The 21452-nt window shown below is 35.6% G+C and overlaps 2 protein-coding genes across 2 annotated transcripts; one reads left to right on the top strand and one right to left on the bottom strand.

Annotated features, from left to right (window-relative positions):
* The first annotated feature begins 940 nt into the window (after positions 1–940).
* On the top strand, positions 941–3593 carry LOC110807823 (maltase-glucoamylase, intestinal protein). Its single transcript, XM_022033085.2, has 4 exons — positions 941–1274; positions 1496–1730; positions 1836–1891; positions 3248–3593. The coding sequence occupies exons 1-4, from the start codon at positions 1233–1235 to the stop codon at positions 3416–3418; spliced, it is 504 nt and encodes a 167-aa protein (XP_021888777.2). The 5' UTR covers positions 941–1232; the 3' UTR covers positions 3419–3593.
* A 726-nt stretch (positions 3594–4319) lies between these two features.
* Positions 4320–12116, bottom strand: LOC110807806 (cationic amino acid transporter 2, vacuolar-like). The gene is made up of 14 exons (XM_088222374.1): positions 11812–12116; positions 11046–11247; positions 10785–10869; positions 9662–9802; positions 9445–9563; positions 9268–9364; positions 8942–9114; positions 8778–8844; positions 7233–7391; positions 6274–6523; positions 5568–5673; positions 5241–5353; positions 4972–5047; positions 4320–4755 (listed from the first exon to the last, which is right to left on the bottom strand). The coding sequence occupies exons 1-14, from the start codon at positions 11969–11971 to the stop codon at positions 4599–4601; spliced, it is 1905 nt and encodes a 634-aa protein (XP_088078500.1). The 5' UTR covers positions 11972–12116; the 3' UTR covers positions 4320–4598.
* Between the last annotated feature and the right edge of the window lie 9336 nt (positions 12117–21452).

Here is a 21452-nt window from a genome sequence, read left to right on the forward strand (position 1 = left end):
AAGGAGTAGGTTTCTACCACTAGAGATAACGCAATCCATTAGTAAGGATGACAACAGCATAGTTCAGACCATCACAAAAATGCTTTGAGGGTGGCATTAGTTCTCAAAGCATTATCCTCTTCTTTTAACTTTTTTGTCTTTCACCATTCTTCCACCACCATGTGTAATCCTAGTAAAACCCATGTTTAGATTTTTTTTTTTTTCTTCTCCAGGCCATATTTCTAATTATTATTGTTTTATATAATCAAGATACTTAAAAGAATAAAGTTCCTGCACTTAATTTTTAGTTCAGATGATACTTCTTCACCTTTAACAAGTTAAAGGTAGATGTTCTGACTCTTATTTAAAATAAACATAATATGTAAATCACAATTGTATTAAAAACAAATTAAATTTATTAAAAATATAATAGTTTATTTGTTATTTTATAATTTATTATATAAAGAGATAGTGATCAATCTATAATATTTAATTTAATAAAATTAAAAAATTAATTTATTTTTATATTAATCGGATTACAATAATTTAATTAAATTAAATTTTAATAAATTTATTATATTTCTGGTCGTCTTACAATAGACGACTTCTATTATGCAAAATTAATTTTTTATTTTTAAAAAATTTTTCTAACAACTAAATTTTTTTCATTTGAGATAGTCACATACACATTACTTTTTTTTTTTTTACTTTTGTAAAAGTACTGGAGAGAGTACTTGGAGATAAATATTTTTGTATACTAGGTATTACGAGGGGGATGGGAATAAAAAGTCTAACTTAATTATAGATAAATTAATTTGGGTAATCTCGGTTAATAGTAATTATCCACATATAATCTTTTACCTAACGATGAAAAAGAGTAATTAAGCATGCCATTTATAAAAATAAACAACCGGCCCTGACATAATCAAGAAAAAGATTTCTCTGCCCTTTGTACACAGCCGCATGGAGGAGTAAAAAACAGACAAAAAAATCCTCTGTTTTCCTTTCATTATACAGAAGATAACAAAAGATAATGATGTAGTAATTTTTTTTTCTTTAATTGATATCAAGTAGTCAACAAGGGATGAAACCAGAATCCTGCTTCCACCTGCTTTGTTATTTCCTACGGGATGAAAAACTCTCCCGAGGCAGATGAGAATGTCCTTAAAGTTGCCATCTTTATTAAGCGTACAGCCATAGAAATCGCAGTCTAACAAAACTGAAGTCGAAAACCCTCTGTTTCTCTTTCTCTCATGGCAGAAGAAGCTTCCCCAAATTCTCCACATCAACCTCATGTAACCCTCTATTCTTCTTCTCCTCTCTATCTCTGTTTGTCTTCTTGTTTGGTTGTAAAATTGTTTTCATGTCAGTTCAATTTGTAAAGGGATCAATTTCAATTGCAGCGAGAAAGTTCAAGTACAAAACTTTATATAATACTAGTTGTTAACGTAATTGGTATTGCGTTTTATTACATTCTTTTCATGGGATTTTGATTTCAGTTCGATGTGTTTGGTAGTTTTTGGAGGTTAGATGCAAAAGTTTTGGGAAGAAAAGCCGATTTGCTGCCGGCACAAAGGCAGGATTCGCAGTATCATTGATTAATAGGAAGTTGGATATTGGGTCTCCTTTGGTTTCCCATATTGAAGCAGTGAAAGAAGAGGAAGAACCCATCATTTTTGGCCCTGATGCGGTTCTCGTTGACTATGGCAGTGATTGGAAGTTACAGACAGTTACTGAAGTTGATTATGGCGGTAACTATGCTATTTTTTTCTTATATGAACTATGTTTCATATTATGACTTATGCCTAAGTTGCTTGTATGTTGCCCTAATCATCCTTGATGGCTTCTTGATGTAGGAATTAGGAAGGGAGAAGGAATTAAATTTATTCCGGCGCGGGTTCCTCTTGTAAAGGTATAATTTTTTTTTTTCCTTGTTTCAGTTATAAGTTTGGAATAGAATTCTCTGTCAGAATTTGCAAAAATTAACCAGGTAGGGTTTAGTTGAATATGGGATGATTTTGAGGTTACTGTTAAGTGGGAGATAAATGGTTTCAAGGTTATCATTTTTCCTAAAAGAAGCTGATTAAATGACCTGTCACTGACGAGAACTTACATTTTGCTCAAGAATGGATAAATCAGGAACCCTTGCCTGTTCTTTTTAGGTCTGATCCCAGTAGTAATAGCTATTCTTGTGCAGTTCAGGCCTATATCAACAAAAATATAACATGATGCAACTCCATGCTAGTAGGAAAGTTTTGTTCTAAAATACAGCTCTGAGAACCTTTCACTGCTTCACATACTCATAGGTTAGGCAATAAATTAGGGAATACTTTTCCTTAGCTGAGTTCTTTTTCTCTGTTATCCTCTGGCTTAGTAAGACGTTAATCTGGCACTGTTATTTAGTCCTTTTGGTATAGATGCTTTTGTTCCAACAGGAGATTTGCTACGTACTATGGCTATTATTAAATGCACACATTCCACAATCGGCCTAAGCATGCTTTTGAAAAGATGGAGCAAAAGTTTAGATGTAGACTGGATGTCTATTAACTCTTTCACTAAGCAAACTGTCGATTATGTGCTTCTTACAAGAATAACATGGTACATTTTTATATGTAATCCGCTGACTCATAGTAATGAAACTACTATTTTTAGTTTTTACCTTTCTCATGAACCTGCTGTTGTTCTGTAACTACTACCGACTGGTCTCACCTCTTTTCCCGTCTTGGGATTAATCTATATTTTAGTTAGTAGAACTGACAAAAAACATGAAAGCCTGTAGGCATCCCATTGTGGGCAATGCATGCAATGAGGAAATTAGATTTCTGTAGGAGGGTTCAAAGAAATTTATGCGGCCTGGGAAGAGGTTGCCATTTTTTAGTTTTCCATGAAGTGGTTGTGAAATGTTGTTCACTCATATCACTTAAATCGTTGGGCAGTGTCGCAGCATTTACTGCATTCTTAGAGCTCTTTCTTAATCCTGGTCTTTGTGGAAGGTAATTCATGGAAGAGAATTCAACTCAGGTCAGTTGCCAAAGCCAACTATATGACAGTACTAGCTTTATTTATAGTCAAAAGTATCTCAGTTGTCTTCATTTTTATATCATGCATGCTCCCGTGTTTGTTGTCGAAATTGGTAATGAATTACAATTCCCTAACTTGAATTCCTAGTTGCTTTACTTACGAACCAGAGAGGTTGTGGAAACAATCTGTTGCTTTTCGACTGTTTCATGTACTGGATTGATGTATTGCGTCTCTTTTGCTTGGACAGGGTTCGGATGGTTCCGGACCTGCAAATAAAGCTTTGAAGCCAGGAATCAGTTTGATATACATGGGGAGAATATTTATAGCCTTTGTTATAATGTTTGTGCTTGGTGGAATATTGACATTGGCTCTTGAGAATCTTCCAAGACTACTGTTGTTAATCAACTCTTCCATGTAATTAGATTGGCCATACTACATTGAAATTCTCTAATCTTTGGACTAAAGTATGACTAAATAATTACTGGGTGATTTATGCTCTGTATAAATCTAAGTATACATACAGATGCTATGTGTGCTTTACTGTAAGAATTTGTTTTTCTGTTTGAAAGTTGTGATTAACTAGTTATTAAGAATGTTGAGACTTGTTAGCATAGAAGATATATATATATATATATACATATTATATTGTTTTTAAGCAATTCTTTAATATTTTTATACAAACTAATTAAAATCAATCAGTTGGTAAATTATTAATGTTAATTTTTTATATTTTATTATTATATAAAGAGCAAATTACTTGAAACTACCTGTACTTCTAGTTGTAACCTTTTATAACCTTAATAGGAAGACAATATTGCTCTTAGTTTAAAAAATAAAGTAAAATAAATATAATAATTTATTTTACAAATCAAGAGACATAGAACTAAATTTATTTTAAAATATTTATTTTAATTCAGTTATTTTATTTATTTAATATAAATATTAATTTAGTATTTGTTTTTTAAACTTTTTTTACATTTATTAAAATGAGGGGCTTTACCGTTTCCTAATTAATCCACATGTATGAGCATGGGAAACAATTCTCTGGTCTGAAAAAAGTTGCCGGGAAACTACAACATATATATGTATACGTACGAAGGTCATAAGAAGATTCGTTTTAAGAACAGGACCAACAAGAAGAACGAGCAAACTGAGCTGAGCTAGCTTGAAATAATGGAAATTACCTGGTTGAATTACAGAGTCTACCCTTCCATATATATATATTGACGAGGGCCACCTCTGTAATGAGAAGCGTACATTCCGTTTGAATAAAAGACATGAACTTGAAACGAAATATATGCAGAAGTTAAACAAAAAACTAAAAGAAACCATCTTTTCCAATCTTGAAATTCTGAAACTATTTACACTGTTTTGATTCTTCAACCACCTCCCTAATCGAATATATATCTTTTATATAATATACAAAAAAAAAACGAAAAAAGATGAGCAGTAGTCCTGGAACTAATTATTAAAGATTATGATGGTAAAAATAGTGGGTTGGAAGAGAGGGAGGGGGAGGTTTTGATTGATTTCAAGCATACAATAAAAGATTATCTTTCTAAAACTATTGAGAAGCTGAAATCATATGCCTTCTGTGACTAAGCCAAAGAATCCCCGGAACTGCTATAAATCTCATTGGCATGAGCTGCAGGCACATACACAGCATCCAGCAATGAGCTGTGACTCCGGCCATAGAATACGTAAACAAGCACCCCAATTAAGAGCCAAACCGAGACGCGAGCCCATGTGGCAGGTCTGATAATTGGTATTAGAAAATGTTAGAGAAGAACAAGGAATGAGAAAAACTACACCACTCGGTACAGGTTATTTTATCTATGGAGCATAGATCATTGAGGCGTAGGCTCAGTTATGCAGCCATTTGCCTTGGCTAAGAGATATAAGTCAATGAGACATGACTCCATTAAAATGGTGAACAATAGTTAAAAGTAGAGGGATTAACAAGATACTCACCCCAGATTAATCAATAAATAGACGTTGATGAGAATGCAAACAATGGGTAGGAGTGGTACAAACGGACAAATAAAACCTGAAAAATAAAAGAAATGTTTTCAGGTCATGGAACTTGCATGAGTGCAACTCTTATAGAAAAGTTAAGCCTGTACTCGAGTTACTGGAATATGACAGACAGACAGGAAACAAATGCTGGATGAGCTAAATTTCTGACAAGCTAGATTAGCCTTATCAGATGCACAAATTCACCACAGTTACAGAGAATATACCTCCAGAATGGCCAAAGCTGTGTCGTGCATCATCTTGATCAATATAGGTCAGCACAATAAGACCACATAGAAGAAGAGTACCACCAACCCCACACATTGTGTAGCGAAGGATCCTATGGAAGAATAACAATAATTAATCAAAAAGAGAATTGCAGGATGCCCCCCAAACAGGAAAGTTTTAAAACGAACAGTATCACTAGTCATTAGTGCATCAATCAAACTCATTACATACTTGAGTAAGTTTAAAATTATATTTCATAAAGAAACCACCTTATTGGCAATTTACTAGTCAGAACAGATCCGGAATAGCACTTACAAACAACTAACCTTGGAAGGCCTAAATTTGAGGCTGCATATGAAAGCACAAATGCGCCTATACAAGTGAGCATGATGGTCCAGCCAGCAACATTTCTTCTGTTTTCACTTATTATGTCTGCACCAATAAACATACAGGTCAGAATTGAATATTTTATCAGGAGATAGATGATATACATGGTAAAAGCATCATAATGTAGAGCTTGCATTACAGATCTGTATATGGATCTTTTCTTTTTTATGTTTGGACACTAGCGGGTCTAGAAGAAAATTTTCCTAAGCTCCATATCCTTGAAATTGATATCAGTCAAACATATCAACACTTCAACAACTGTATCAATGAACCTTAAAGCAATGAAAATTATCCCAAAGTAAAAGCAGTTCACATTTTGTAGATGTTGGTTACCATCGGAAACAATTTTCAATTGATCGCAAGATAGAAGAAGCTTTTTTACTTTTTCTTTTTTAAGCCAAGGGTGGACACTCTCTTTGAAGTATTTGAACAAAGCACCATAAGGAAGTGCCAATACTGATGACCACTCAGCTAAATTACTGGAGTCAAGAAGATGCTTTTACTTGAAAAAGCAAAATAGATCCCCCGAAAGTACAAACATACAATTCCTTTCAAGATATCCGAGTACCTCAACATAATATCACTATATAGGAGATTCAAATGCTTGTCATAAAACGTTTAAGTGCAGGGACAAAAGGAACTTACAACTACTTCCAGCTTCTTGCTTTAGAAGGATAGGACAATCAAGTGCTGCATCCTTCTCGGGAAGTAAAGGTTTAATGCCGTCCTTAGAAGCGTCACCATGGACCTCGGTATTCTGACTATATCTCAATGAAACAGAATCAATAGACTCCTGAAGTGATGATGGAAGAGGCACCTCATCTGGCGGGACATATCTGAGTATTAATACAGAAATTGCTACCATCGTAAATGCAAGAAGTGTACCCACACTGACCTGCAGCCAGATAAAAACTCATTAAAAACCTAGGATCGCATATTTGGAAATGTTCAAGTGTATACGAATATACATGCTTGAAAATATTTCAGCTTCCAGACAGTTGTTGTTCATGTCTAGAAACCAGAAAAATAGCTCAGAAATAGATGTTCTAGACCATTAATTCAAGACTGGTGTATAGGTAATTATTTCTAAAAAATAATACTTTTAAATAGATAAATAGATACAACAGAAATCAAGGGATTTTGGATCATATTCTAATTCATGAACTGACAATATATTTGAACATGAAACCCCATTAGATAGTAAGAATAATCTCTTAAATGGCCAGAAGATCCAATCTGGTTTTATTTATCAACTACTGGGTCCCAACACTAAGGTTGCGAAATAATAGAATTCACCAATATATCTAAATGCTTAAATTGACAAAAATGATGTGATCTACTCTTATGCTATGATACATCCCACCACACAGAAACTTATGCTAAAACTTAATTGACAGGAAGTGGATGGTAGGTCTGCACTTGCATGAATTTATAAAGTTGAGCAATCAATTTTCTAAAACTTCAAGCTGATAGGAAAAGACTTCATTCTATTATTTATTCTCTGACAAGGGTGCAGTAAAATAGTACTTATATTTTATTTTAAATCCAAACTAACAATTGCAGATGATATTTGTTACCAAAGAACATCATTAGGATCAACTTACCATCCCTGCCAGCTGTGAGACATCCATAAAGAATGACAAGATTGCTGCAAGAATACCAGTCACCACTGTGCCCTTGACAGGCACTTGGGTGCGTTTGTTAACATCTGAAAAAAATGAGGGCAGCAATCCATCTCGAGCCATTGCCATTAGAATTCGTGGCTGAGATATAGATAGATTAGAAACAAAGAAATTAATCAAATTGAAACCAACTCAATACGATAAAAACCATGAGAATGTATGGTTGTGACCCGCTTCAAAAAGGGTCCTGGACTTTAGATATGCGTAATAGATCTCAAGCAAATAGTTAGTTGATCACCAAAAAGTATGAGCAAAAATAGAATTATTGAAACACCCAAATGCACACAACCAAAATCGAGAGAAAGAAGAGAATTGTTTCTCTACTATTTTCTCCTTGCATTACAGAAAGGATGGAGTGCCATTTTATAGGCTCCATGCATGCGTAACAAACATTAAAACAGAATGAAAACAGAAGGAATATTGAGGTAGTGGAGCAGCTAGCAATGCCACCTGTCCAAACCAGAATATTCAGCAAATACTAAAGTACCCTCTAACAGCTAATGCTAATTTTCTACATAGTTCATTATAAATATCTTAAAAATAAGCCTTCTATCAATATTACTCCAACACCATGGTTTACTTTCATAAGTGTTTATTCCCCGCATAACTATTGATATTCCACAATCTAATCAAAGAAATATTTTTTTATCGAGACAAATAAATTCGGGAACGAATAATTTAGTACAAAGTTTAATCTACATTTGAAAGATCCAGTCATATAATGTACTATCAGTAATGCATGTACTGATGAAAAACAACTTGTCCCTCTTATAATATTTGGTAAACATTAAATATTATAAAGCCACTCATCTTTCAGTTACAAAACATTTGGGGTTAAAGCCTTTTATTCTATATAAGTACAATTGGGCATACCCAAGAACCAAGATATCAACTGCATAGACCAGTTTAGAGAGGACAAGTACTTGAGAAGCATGCTCATGTCAAAGCTCCTGAAAATAATAAGCACGCATGGGATATATGCACAGGCTATATCCATGTACTGAAGTTTCTGAGAGATCTTCACAGCCTATATCCATGTATTGAAGTTTCTGACATATCTTCACAGTCTTAACACACCATTTTAGCATACATTCCGAAAGAGAAGTCACACTAATTAAAATTGAAAAATTAAAGGGAAACTAAAATATATGGATATGCTTTGATCTCTCAGTAATTTTTCTGTAATAAGCTTACTAGAATTAGCGAGCATTTGATTTGTTAAACACTTAGAAGAAGATTGAATAGGTTGAATACTCAGGGAGCAACAGTCACTAAGCATCAATATTATCTCCAAGATTCCCTTTCATTTCTATCATGCCCCATTTCCATAACTCTATAAACAACAGGAAATCGATCATAAATGACATTACTAAACATCATGTCAAATAAAAAACCTTTTACTGACGAGTAATTTGAAGAACTGTATCAGACATATGGCAGAAGATATTAAGGACTTAATTGATTTACCTGAGGGAGAATGGAACCCATCAATGTTGAACAGAGAGCAGTAACAGCTCCAACAGTTATTATGTAACTAGAATAAAAAATTATTCCAAACATAAAATTAGAATTGCTTTTTTAGGAAAGCAGAAGGAATTAGTCATGAATCCCAATCGAACTTTTACACTTACGCAGCCCATTGCATCCCATGGCTAGCAAATGCAGAGGAAATTGGGGTGTCTGGATCCATAGCATAATATGGGACCAGACCAACGATGACAACAGACACCATCATATATAAGGAACAACAAATAAACAGTGCAATGCCTATTCCCAGTGGCAAATCTCTCTGAGGATTCTTTACCTGCAAGAAGTGATTAAGAGTTTGAGTGTGACCATTTATTTGAAGCTCTCTCATACCAAAGCCACCAAAAAGGCAAATAATACTCTACTGATATTGTGAATGAGCTCCACCAAGATGGAGAGGGAGGGAAGAGAAAGAGAGAGAGAAAGAGACCTCTTCTGCAGTGCTTGCAACCGAATCAAACCCAATGTATGCGAAAAAGACTGTTGCAGACCCAGCAAGCATCCCATCTACCCCAAAAGGAAAATACCTAAAGGAGAAATAATGCATTATATTAAATCCTTTTGGAATCATCATATTGGGTTGAGTAAAAGATGGAAGACCAGTTACCCTGTAGGAAGTTCATATCCAACCCATCCAGTCTTGAACCCCAGATAACTACCAGCTACTATAATGAAAATCATGGCACAAACATTTGCTGTGGTGACAACACCTTGGGCAACTGTGCTCTGCATAAGAAAAATTCTACTAAAGTTTTATGCAAAGAAAATCTATGTAAAAGATTTTTTTAAAAGCATAAAAGCAAAATATATTTCAAGGAGATTACCTCCTTTATTCCCACACACAATAGCCCAGTTACTAGGACAACCAGAATAGCAGCACATGGATCCACCACAATGTCAAGACCAGGAATGTGTTGACGACCTAAAAAAAAGGGCAGACTACTCTCACCTCCAAAAAGCATTGCCTGTATTTTTTCAGAAAGAAAGGAAAGGTAAGACTGGAGGTACGTGATATGATTTCTCAAAAAAGAAAAAGAAGATAAATAAGAAGGCAGATAGTAAAGCATGATAAAGTAGAGAGACCCACCCCACACCCCATCTCTTAAACAATTGTTAATATTAAAGGTAAAGGGAAATAGAAGCTAAGAAATTCACATTTTTGTTATGGACAGAAACCAAATATGAAAAACATTTGAAGAAAACCCAAAGAAGAAACAAGCTAAAACAAGTTCTTATGCTACCATCCAGTCACAACGAGATATTAGCAAAAGCTATCAGTCCCTTCTTACATCTTCGAAGATATTTCTTGAATTATTACTTATTGCTCTGTCTTATTCAATTCCCATCATTTCCAACCTTATTTGTTCACTTAATTGCTAAACGAATCTTGACAGATAGAAGTTTATTATAACTTTTAAGCTCAAACCACTAGTCCCGTCTTGAATTCCTTATCTGATTTTCCAATTTTCACTTAGAGAAGTGAAAAATGAAATTCACCATAAGGTAAGAGTGATGATGGTTGAAACAGAATTAAGATGCAACTCTAATTAGTCTAGCAAAATAATCACAGACCTAAAGGGCGTGAAAACAGTAAATATTCCTCTTTTCTTAACTAAAAAAAAAAAAAAGAATCATTCTTCTTCTTCTTCTTCTTCTTCTTCTTTTTCTTCTTGCTCATTGTAAACTCACCATTTCACTTGAAAATGGAAATCAGATACTTGCATCTAGTGGAAGATAATCTATTTTTCCTCTCTAATAAGATCGTAGCAGGACATGAATAGAAAAGACAGGAGAGAAAGCAAACAGTTCAGCTTTACCAGGGATAACATATAAATAAAAGAATAACACTAGAGTATGACTACCAAACAATATACTAATGCCATAATTTCAGCAAAGCCCAATAATAACTCAAAATAAGTAAATTTCAAGGCCAAAATCTCATCTAACCAGATTTGGGGATATCCCACGAGCAACTGCTGCTCCACCAATTGTGTACTCCAGTATCAAAGCCCAACCAACTAGCCAAGCAACACTGAAATTGACATGTAGCTAAAATCAAAAGCTGAAACAGTACCAAAAGTAAGAAACATAAACATTCATATCCAAGCTGATCCTGTCAAAACAAATAACACAATGACCTTAACATTATTAGAAATTTAAAAGTATTGATAATTGCTCAAAAGCTGTAAGGTGGTAGCAAGGAATCACCCTTCACCAACACAAATGTATGAATAGTGATAGGCACTGCCAGCAGATGGACATCGACTGGCAAGTTCGGCATAGCAAAAGGCTGAAAGGGCAGCAGCAATTCCAGCTATTAGAAATGAGAAGGTGAGGGCTGGTCCAGAATGCTCTCTAGCAACTGTTCCTACCAGGATATAAACTCCAGCTCCAATTGTTGAGCCCACGCCTACATATCATGTAGAAAGAGTGAATACTACGCTACTTATCAAGCAAAGAAAACGCTAGAACTAAGAGCTCTAGTTAGATGTTGTGACAATCTTGTAAGGAAATTGGACTCACAACACAGAAAGACAGAGAGAAAAAAAGTTAATAGAAAATCTACGTATTAAATAAGGCATAGTCTTGGCAAATTAAAACCATATACAGTTCAAAAGCATTTTCAGGTATCAGGATATGTCTATACACGATAAAGTCAATAAATTTAATGCTACAAACATCAAAAGAAGAAAATGAACAAGTATAGCCATTAAGGTTAGTAGTGTAATCAACCTGAAAAGTTTTGGAAAACATTTCTTATCAAAAAGGAAACTTACGCAAACAGCAAAGAGAAATAACATGCATCAAGCAAATAAGAATCAATTAGAAACAAAGTTTTAAATAAAAATAATCCAAAACCATGAAACAAGAAACCACCTCTAAACAAAACTCAACCAAACTGCTAAAAACAATAAAAAAAAAACCAGATTAAATTTCCATTCTAAAAGACAGGAAGAAGAGAGAAAAGAATTACCAATGGCAATCAAGTGAGGCACCGTCAAGGCCTTGGCCAATTGATTATGACCTCCAGCTCTGGCATGGTGGGAATCCACCTGTTTCCTCCTCACCAAGCTCCTCAAACAACCCCATGAAGACCCAACACCTTCCCTTTGTGTATCAACAAGAAAACCCATCTAAATTTCCCCCTTCTGCCCCTTCAGAAACAAGAAAAAAAAAACAAAAAAGAAAAAAGAAAACAACTCCCTTCTTCTCTTAATTATTAATAGCAGAAGAAAAACATTTTCTTTTACAAATTTGTCATATAATATGATAGGATAGTCGGAAACTAAGAATTGTCTGAAGGAAACAAAAGATGCCCGCCTTCTCTTCAGAACAAATATTATTCTTTAAAAGCTTTTCATATTCTGAGGAAGAAAAAGCAAAGCGGGCAAAATTCAGAAAAAAAAAAAAAAAAGAAAAGAAATGGAAGGAAACGTACTCGTCTCCTTCCTTGGAAGAAGGGGAGGATTACGGAAACCCAAACTAAAACAAATGAGAGAAGTGGAGAATTATTGTTGCGTGAGAGGGCAAAGGTAATGCGCCTACCCTGCCCTGCCCTGCCCTGCCCTGTGCCCGAACTTACCCTCTCAATCCACGTGTCATCCTATCATTGGACCACAGCCAGCCAACTTTCCATGTCTGTAGCAAATCAAGTTGGGACCCTAGTGCAATAGATTCACTTAGATCCCGATGGCTCAGATTGTGAACGATTTTTTAGGTGTGTTTATTTAATCATACGGTTGTATGATTGGGTAGGGTCCATACCTATCAACTGGGGAGACATAGATTTTGATCGTCTGATACAGTACATATATGTATACATGTATGTATATGTATATATATTTTATCTATTGCAGCAGAAAAGAGTCAATAAAAGAATGTGGGTGATCTTGGAATTACCAATTCGGATGTTGCGTTATAAAATATCAATGAATGGCTCAGGATGGGTGACAGATGTGACGTGAGCTGTGACCATTTTTTTTTTATATATATAATATTTAATTAGTTTTTTTAAAATTATTTATTTAGTGGTTATTAAATTACTTTTTACATAAACCCAGTAAAAATTTTCAAAATTTTGTTACATAATAATTAAACCTTAAATTTAGCCAAACAGTTAGATTCTAAACCGAGTGTATAAATTAGTATATATTTTTGCATTTATAATGTATATATTCTGCCAAAGATAGAATTTCAATCTATTACTCATTATAAGAGAGAATTGATTTTGATTCATATACAAATAAATAATAATTACACAAGTTTAAAAAAAAATTTAATTTTTTTTTTACTTTAACTGTTATTAAATATTTTATAATTAAATCTAAATGAGTGTATCAATTATTATATATATATTTTTTTTACTTGGAATGTATATATGTGACCAAAGGTAGAACTTCTATCTATTGCTAATTATGAGAGGGAATCGAATTAAAATTCATATACAATGTTAGTAATTATAAATTTAAGTACTTATTTTCGTACCCAAATAAATAATAATTACATAAGTCAAAAAATTATTAATTCAAACTTTTACTTAAAATATCTTAGATATTTTGTAATTGAATACTATTATATAATTATACATTATAATTGTCAAAAATTTAAGCCATTTTGTACGTAAGCAAATGAAAACAAAAAATATATATATTTTTTCTAAAATATTAAAATTTCTCTTGAATTTTCAAAAATACTTAAAATTTCCCCTTGGACTTTCAAAAGCCTAAAAAAATTTATTCTCTTTATTAATTTTTAATTGACATCTAACTTTCAATAACAATGCATGTGATGTAGATAAGTCATATTGTAATGTCCCAAAAATTTAATTGAAGGATAATATTAAATAAATAAGATATTAGCATAATCAATTAAAAATTTAAAGTTTACATTCATTGCACTGTTTAATCAAAATATCAAATAGAGTTACGAAAATATTTCTTTAAGAAAACCAAAATAACAAAAAGAATAGTGCAACTAGAAATCATTAGGGTCAACCTCTATAGCACAATTGATAGGAAACGAGTGGCAACATTTAATCATTAATTTGCTTGTTGTTCCGGATCTGGATTTTGATCATCTTAGTCTGAAATTGTTCAATAAAAGGGATAACCTACACTAATCTATTAAAGATATTAACACTTTACAACTGATACGAAAAATTAAAAGTTGGTAAAAATCACAAAATAATCAATTGAACTATTTTCCTATTTAGGTAAATTCATTTAATTTTTTTATAAAAAAACGTTAATTTCATACTCACTTTTTATGTTCCCAAATACGATTTGTGAAGGAATAATCAAGATAATAATCAATTAGAAACACTAAAAAAACAACAATAATAAAACTCTACATTTTTACTTGCTTATTGGTGTCACCAAGGGTCCCATAGGGTTTTCCACTACACGTGGACTTAATATCCAATCTATTAATTAACTAGTCGTTCTTATACTTTGTCCCGTAATGAGCGCCAGATGTACCACCCCCTCAATATCCCCGTCCGGTATGAGGGTGAACAAGTATTTCCTAACCCCTTTATGGTATGAGAATTTTCAGCCTCGTTCGACTAAGGTAATGTTAATGGTAAGGTTTCTTATATGTACCGAGTCCGTACACCATTTTTCATAACACCAGGTAAGCGTTTCACATACATATCTTCATCATCAACCAACCATCAATTACATACAACAATCTTATTTCATAATTATAGGACAATATAACGACAATTAAACAAGTAATATGATTTGATACGTTAATAACAAAGAAAGGCGTAGTCAGGACATTTAATTCAAACCAATCAACAAATAAGGATAAAATGGTTAAGTAAACTAATAAATGAGAAAGTAATTAAAATCAATAAATTAAAGCACACAATATAATAGTAAATAATTAAGAATAGGCAATATAGATAAACTATACACTGACCAATTATCAACTCTATCGGTGACTCAATTTAATTAATAAAAGGTTGTCAGTGTTCACAAATTTCACTGTTTAATATTATTTAAGCTTTAATTAACCGTAACAAGAGAAAGGTTGAGGGATTCTTACCCCGAATCAGTGTTCGAAGCATCACTTTTTTCACTACACTTCCCAGCGGTTCCCGAATTTCTTAAATTTTTTTTGTTGCAAAAATCGAAACACACATCACATATCTCAAAATACCCAAAAAGGCCAAAAATAAGGGTTTTAAAATTTTATGGGCCGGTTTAGGGTTCTGACACGATTTAGGTGACCTCTGTTGGTAAAAAAAAAAAAAAAATCGAAGCATTACTGATGGGGTGGTATTTGGATACGTCGGCTTCATAGTTCATCTCTTATGGTTGGGGTTCTCTTCAGTTGTCCTATACCAGGAAAGAGTCAGGAATCCAATTACCAAAAAATGGAAGGAAATAGGAAGGGGATTCGGGCTCACTTGAGGGGTTTTGGGTCACGAGTGCGACGGCTCAGCTGAGCTCCACCCTCAGTTTCCAACTTCTCCTTTGGTTTTTCGGTACCGATATGGGTTTGAGAAGGCTTAGAATCAAATTATGAATTGAAATGAGGAAAAAACTCACCTTCCAGCGTCGGTGACAGCTCCGGTGCGACGGCAATGGTGGTCGAATTTTCTTTCGGTCGCCCTTCTTCTTATTCTCTGACGGGATCGGTTACGACTAGGATTAGGGTTTCTCATTTTCACTGAATTCGGGTCATCCATTTGAGGAGATGTGGCCAATGTCCAGCTGTTGGATCAATCTTATATGGAAAATGAATCTGGGTTGGACGATTGGATGCAATTGGAGTTGTCCCATTGCATCTGAAGGGGAAACGAATATGGGTCATTTATGCGTGTGGTAGTGAACCTGGGTCGTTGGATCGGTTAGCACGCAGATTGCCCGTGTGGCTTCCCGCGTGGATGTGTATCTGTGTGTCTACCACGCGGCACACGGTGATTGGTCGTTCTGCTGACGTGAAGGTCCTACGTGGCATGTTCTCTGTTATTTGAACTTTTGCTCCAGTTTTTCAATTTTCTATTCAAATAGGTTCTTTCTTATTTCTATTTTGGCCTTGACTTTTGAAAAGTATTTTCAATTACACCCAAAATGTATATTTATTCATAATTATTAAAAAAAAATTAAAATTTAAAATATCTAAATTTATTTTTAATATAATTTTGATTATCCCGAACCTAATTTCCATGCTCAGGTGTTACAATTCTCCCATTTTAAAAAAATTTAGTCCTCCAATTTTTTCGTTCTACCACTAGTCAAACAATTGAGGGTACTGGGTCTTGAAGTCTGATTCTAACTCTCAATTGGTCTCGTCATGCGAATGATTCTACCATAGGACCTTGATGAAGGGAATTTCTCTATTGCGAAACATTCTGCTCTTTCGGTCTAAAATACCAACCAGTACCTCCTAGTATGATAAATCACCATAAAGTTGGAGTGGCTCATAAAACAATACATGTGAGGGGTCCAAGTTGTACTTTCGTAGCATTGACACATGGAATAGATTATGGACTCTAGATAGTTTTGGAGGTAGTACTAATTTATATGCGGATGTCTCAATCCTGTCCAAGATCTCAAACAGTCTAATGAACTGGATGTTCAACTTCTCCCTCTTCCCAAACATAGTGATACCCTTAAAAAGGGTAAACTTAAGGAACACTCAATTGCCCTTCTCAAATTCTAAATCTCTCATTCGGGTATCCGCATAACTTTCCTGTCTACTCTAAACTATTTGGATGTTCTTCCTGATTTTAACTATCTTCGTTATGGTCTCATCTACAAGATCCAGACCAATCAATTTTCTATCATCCACCTATTTCCAACATATCGACGACCCACAGGGTCATTCATACAATACTTTATACGGAGTCATGCCAATACTTGTTTGACAACTATTATTGTAAGCGAACTCTATCAGGAGTAGGTGGTCAACTCAATGTGCTCCGAATTCTAAAACGCAAACCCTGAGCATATCCTTCAGTGTGCAAATGGTTTGTTCTAATTGTCCATCTGTTTGAGGGTGGAATATTGTGCTCAGAGACAGTTTCGTCCCCATTGCTTGCTGAAAACTTGTCCAAAACTAAGAGGTGAACTTGGGGTCCCTATCTGATACCACTGTCACTTTAACTCCATATAGTTTGACTATCTCTCGAATATAGATTCTAACTAGCTTATCCAAGGGGTTAGTCATTCTAATGGCCAGGAAATGAGAGGATTTAGTGAGTCGGTCAAAATTACTCAAATTGCATCATACTTCGAGCATGCCCTAGACAACTTTATTATAAAATCCATAGTGATATATTTTCATTTCCACTCCAGCATTGGTAATGATTGAAGTAACCTGTCTAAGCGTTGATACTCTGTCTTGACCTATTGATATACAAGGCACTTGGAGATGAAATCAGCAATTCTCTTTTCATCTCGTTCCACCAGAATCGGGGTCGAATACTTTGATATATTTTAGTACTTCTGGGATGTATGTTGAACCTTGAACTGCGAGCCTCTGACATAATATTTTTGTTTTAGTTCACTATCATTTAGAACGCATACCTTGTCATAGAATCTGAGCAACCCACTAGCAGAGACTTGGAATTCTGAATTTAAACTCTATTCTATATCCTTTCTGAGAGCTGCTAGAGTGGGATCAATCAATTGAGCTTTCTTTATTCTCTAAATTAATTCGTGTTAAACTGCTAGACAGGCTAAACATGTAGCCCTTTTTAAATCTTAGAGTTGTATCTGTAGCGCTGCCTCTATTACCTTACATTTAGAAACCATTATGTGAGCCAACATGCATACACTCTTTCTACTGGAGAGTGTCAGCTACTATATTACACTTACCCGAGTAATACAAGATCTTAGAATCGTAGTCCTTGAGGATCTCTATCCAACACCTCTGATGCATGTTGAGATCCTTCTGAGTGAATATATGATTTAAACTCTTATAGTCTATATAAATTTCAAATATCTCCTCATACAAGTAGTAGCGTCAGGTCTTCAAGGCATGAATAATAGCAGCAACTTCCAAGTCGTAGGTGGGATAATTCTTTTCATGAGTTTTTAACTGTCTGGACCCATAAGTTATGATATTTCTTTACTGTATCAGAACGCACCCCAGTCCTTGGTAGGACGTATCATTGTATATTTTATATCCACATATCCCACTCAGCATAGCCCAAACTAGCACAATAGTCAATCATTTTTTGAGTTATGTAAACCTCCTTTCACATTCATTACTCCACTCAAACTTGACGTTTTTCTTCGTAAGTCGGGTTAGGGGGGCGGCTATGCTTGAAAACCCTTTTATAAACTTGCGGTAATAACTTGTCATACCCAAAAATTTTCGAACTTTCTTAACCGAAGTTAACTGCTTCCAACTCATCACTGCATCAATCTTCTCATGATTCACTGACTCCCCATCCTTTGATATTATGTGTCCTAAAAAGGATGTCTGCTCAAGCCAAAATTCACACTTACTCAGTGTTGTATATAATTTTTTTTCTCTAAGAACCTACGAGACCTGAATCAAATGTTGAGCGTGTTTCTCACTGCTCTTCGAATAGACCAAGATTTCATCAATAAATATTATGATGAACCGATCTAAGAACGGCCTGAAAACCATGTTCATCAGGTCCATAAAGATAACAGGTGCATTAGTTAACCTAAATGTCATGATCAAGAACTCATAGTGCTCGTATTAGGTTATGAAGATCGTCTTAGGGATGTCTTATGTTTTGATCTTTACCTTATGATAACCTGAATGCAAGTCAATATTAGAGAAAACTAAAGCACCTTGTAACTGATCAAAAGATCATCAATCATAGAAAGGGGGTACTTATGCTTGATTGTGACTCTGTTTAATTCTATGTAGTCAAAACACAACCTCAAAGACTCATCACTTTTCATCACAAACATGACTTTAGCACCCAAGAAAGATATATTATGTTGGATGAATCTATTATCCTGTAATTCTTTTATATATTTTTCTCAATGCTTCCAACTCAACACGACTCATTCGTTAGGGGGCAACCAAGATAGGTTGGGTGTCAAGCTGAAGATCTATGACAAATTTAACTTCTCGATTTACTAGCAGTTTTGGTAGTTCATCAGGGAATATGTCCAAAAAATTTTGGACCACAAGAATATCTTAAATACAAATTTCTTTCTTAAGCTCCCTCTATATCACGTCCAGATTGGCTTCAGCATCCTGCTGGGTGAGGGTATAGACTTTGCCCTATGCTGGAGGTATGGCATGATTCTGATTCTGTGGGCACTATCTCACATAGTGTCGGACACTTCTGCCTAGTAGCAGGTGTTGTTGATGCGATAACAGGGTCGTTCCTATGGTCCTTACCACAGTGTTGTCAAGTCTTGGTGCGTTCTATTGCAGGGGCTTGAGGAGGAGTTTGAGTCACGAGTTTATATCTCTTATTCTGCTGGTTCGATGCAGTAGGTGTTGGCCTGCGATGTAGAACCGGGGCCCTGGGTTTGCCTATTACTAGAGGAAATATGCAGAGATTCCTTTCTATCAGTTGTGCATTGGCCAAAACTACTGAGTAGATGTTGAGATCGAATACATACAGTTGTTGTCTAATCTCAAGACGAAGACTTAAACTTCCTTACCTTTCTGCCTTCATCAATCATGCTCTCAAAAGAGTATCAGCCCAACTTCATGAACTTTCGGGCATACTCAAACATTATCATATCCCTCTGGACTAAATATACAAACTCCATACCCTTTAAATACCAAAGGTGTTCTTGGAGGTACTCTGTATTGAAAGCTGCTATAAGCTATTCCCAAGTCACTATGATGGGTAGGGTTGTCTGTTTCAGTTACCACCAACGCCCTGTCTCACCCACGAGCATGTAAATGGCAAGGATAACCTTATGTTCGGGAACCACTCCAATATTTATGAAGGCATTTTCTGTCTCTACTAACTAGTACTCAACTTCTTTAAAAGTGGATGCCCCTGCAAAAGTTGATGGGTTAAGTTTTTTGTACCTCTTAATATAACATGGGTCCATTAAAGGTGAAATTGGGTCCTGCTAAAGAGGAACTAGATTATGTTGGGGAGGGACCGGGTAGTCCTGTGGCAGCACCTGGTTGTATGGCAGGGGTACCGGATTATACTATACCGGTGCCGGATGATACGTTGGAGGAGCAACGTTGTACCAAGGTGGCATTGGATCCTCTCGTAGGGGTGGCTCATATTATGGCAATGGTTGAAGAGGATCATGCAGCTCTCTCCTCTCTTCCCTAGCCTGTTGGGCAGAAATGAGTCTCTCCAGCATCTCAAAAAATTGATCGACAGCTTCTCGAAGCGTTCCAAGCTACTCTGTTCAATGGGGTTCTATTTCTCCTTATGTTCTCATACCTGCATTTCATAATGAATGGTTAAGATTTAGGATGTATTGAATGATTCTAGCCTTTTTTACAAAGAATGGTTCCGAGAAACGCGACTCTGATACCAACTATAATGACTCAAAAATTTAATTGAAGGATAATTGTAACACCCACTAATTTTATAATTTTTATTATTATTATTATTAATTTTTTTATTTATTTTATTTAGTTTATATTATAATTTTTGAATTTTAATTGATTTATTTAATTTAATTTAATTTAATTTAATAAAAATAAAAATAATAATAATGATAAAATTAGGTAAAAATATTATTTGGATTTAATTGAAATTAATTTTGGGAAAAAGGGGTGAAAATTAGGATTCTGGGGGTATTTTTGAAAAGAAAATCGAAAACCGGGGGTCAAAATACAATTTAGAAAAATTGTATCCCGGCAGCGCCATATCAGCAGCCACGTCAGCGGCCCAGTCAGCAGCCCTGGCCAACCAGGACCTGCCGCGTGGTAAGGCCACGCCGACCCGGGAACGGGCCACGTGGGCGATCCGCGTGCGCGCGATCGGACGGCCCAGATGTGTCCCCGCGCGCACGTACGGCCCAGATCAAGCGTGCGCACGGACGGCCCAGATGCACGCACACGGACGGCCCAGATTCAATCAAGTACGGATGACCCAGATTTAATCCAAATTAAATCGCGATCGAACGGCCCAGATTAAATCAAGATGGACGGTTGTGATTAAAAGGCAAAGGGTATAAATAAACCCCCCACACCTGACCACAAAAACCCTAGCCGCCAGCCCTCACCGGAGAAGACGAACCAGACGCCGGAGGAGCCGGCCGCCGCCGCACCGGGGAGTTTTTCGACCGCTGATCGAGGTAAATTTCATACCCCGGCTCGTTTTTCAATGCTGAGTTCCCCTGTGGCCAAATCGGAGCCAAAATCCCGGCCAAACGGCCAAAAAATACGACCGAAACCCAGCGGCACCGCCGCGCCCCTCCTCAATTTTTGCTTCCAATGAGGCCCTTCCCGGCCTCCGTTTGATACAATTTTTATATCACCATGATCACCATTTTTTTCTCTACAAGTTGATCGGAGCCAAATCACCAAAAGACGAACCTCGCCGGAGAGCCGCCGCACCCGAGAGCACCGCCGCTGGTAAGCTTCGGTTTTTAGTAATTTTTTGGCCCCCCGAGGGCCCTAGGGTTGTTTTATCGCAGGAGCCGATGCAAGTGTGGCTGAATTCGACCGGAAACGGCCAACCCGAGG

This window comes from Carica papaya, chromosome 6 (assembly GCF_054855325.1).
Source record: "Carica papaya isolate Zhongbai chromosome 6, ASM5485532v1, whole genome shotgun sequence".
NCBI classification, from domain to species: Eukaryota; Viridiplantae; Streptophyta; class Magnoliopsida; order Brassicales; family Caricaceae; genus Carica; species Carica papaya.

Excerpts from the sequence above, each read along its gene's own strand:
- LOC110807823 (XM_022033085.2), top strand. The coding sequence starts at position 1,233 with ATGGCAGAAGAAGCTTCCCCAAATTCTCCACATCAACCTCAT. Across the intron at positions 1,731-1,835 it reads TACTGAAGTTGATTATGGCG|GAATTAGGAAGGGAGAAGGA; the intron begins GTAACTATGCTA and ends TTCTTGATGTAG. Across the intron at positions 1,892-3,247 it reads CGCGGGTTCCTCTTGTAAAG|GGTTCGGATGGTTCCGGACC; the intron begins GTATAATTTTTT and ends TTGCTTGGACAG.
- LOC110807806 (XM_088222374.1), bottom strand. The coding sequence starts at position 11,971 with ATGGGTTTTCTTGTTGATACACAAAGGGAAGGTGTTGGGTCTTCATGG. Across the intron at positions 5,354-5,567 it reads TCAAATTTAGGCCTTCCAAG|GATCCTTCGCTACACAATGT; the intron begins GTTAGTTGTTTG and ends ATTCTTCCATAG. Across the intron at positions 5,048-5,240 it reads CAGCTTTGGCCATTCTGGAG|GTTTTATTTGTCCGTTTGTA; the intron begins GTATATTCTCTG and ends TTTATTTTTCAG.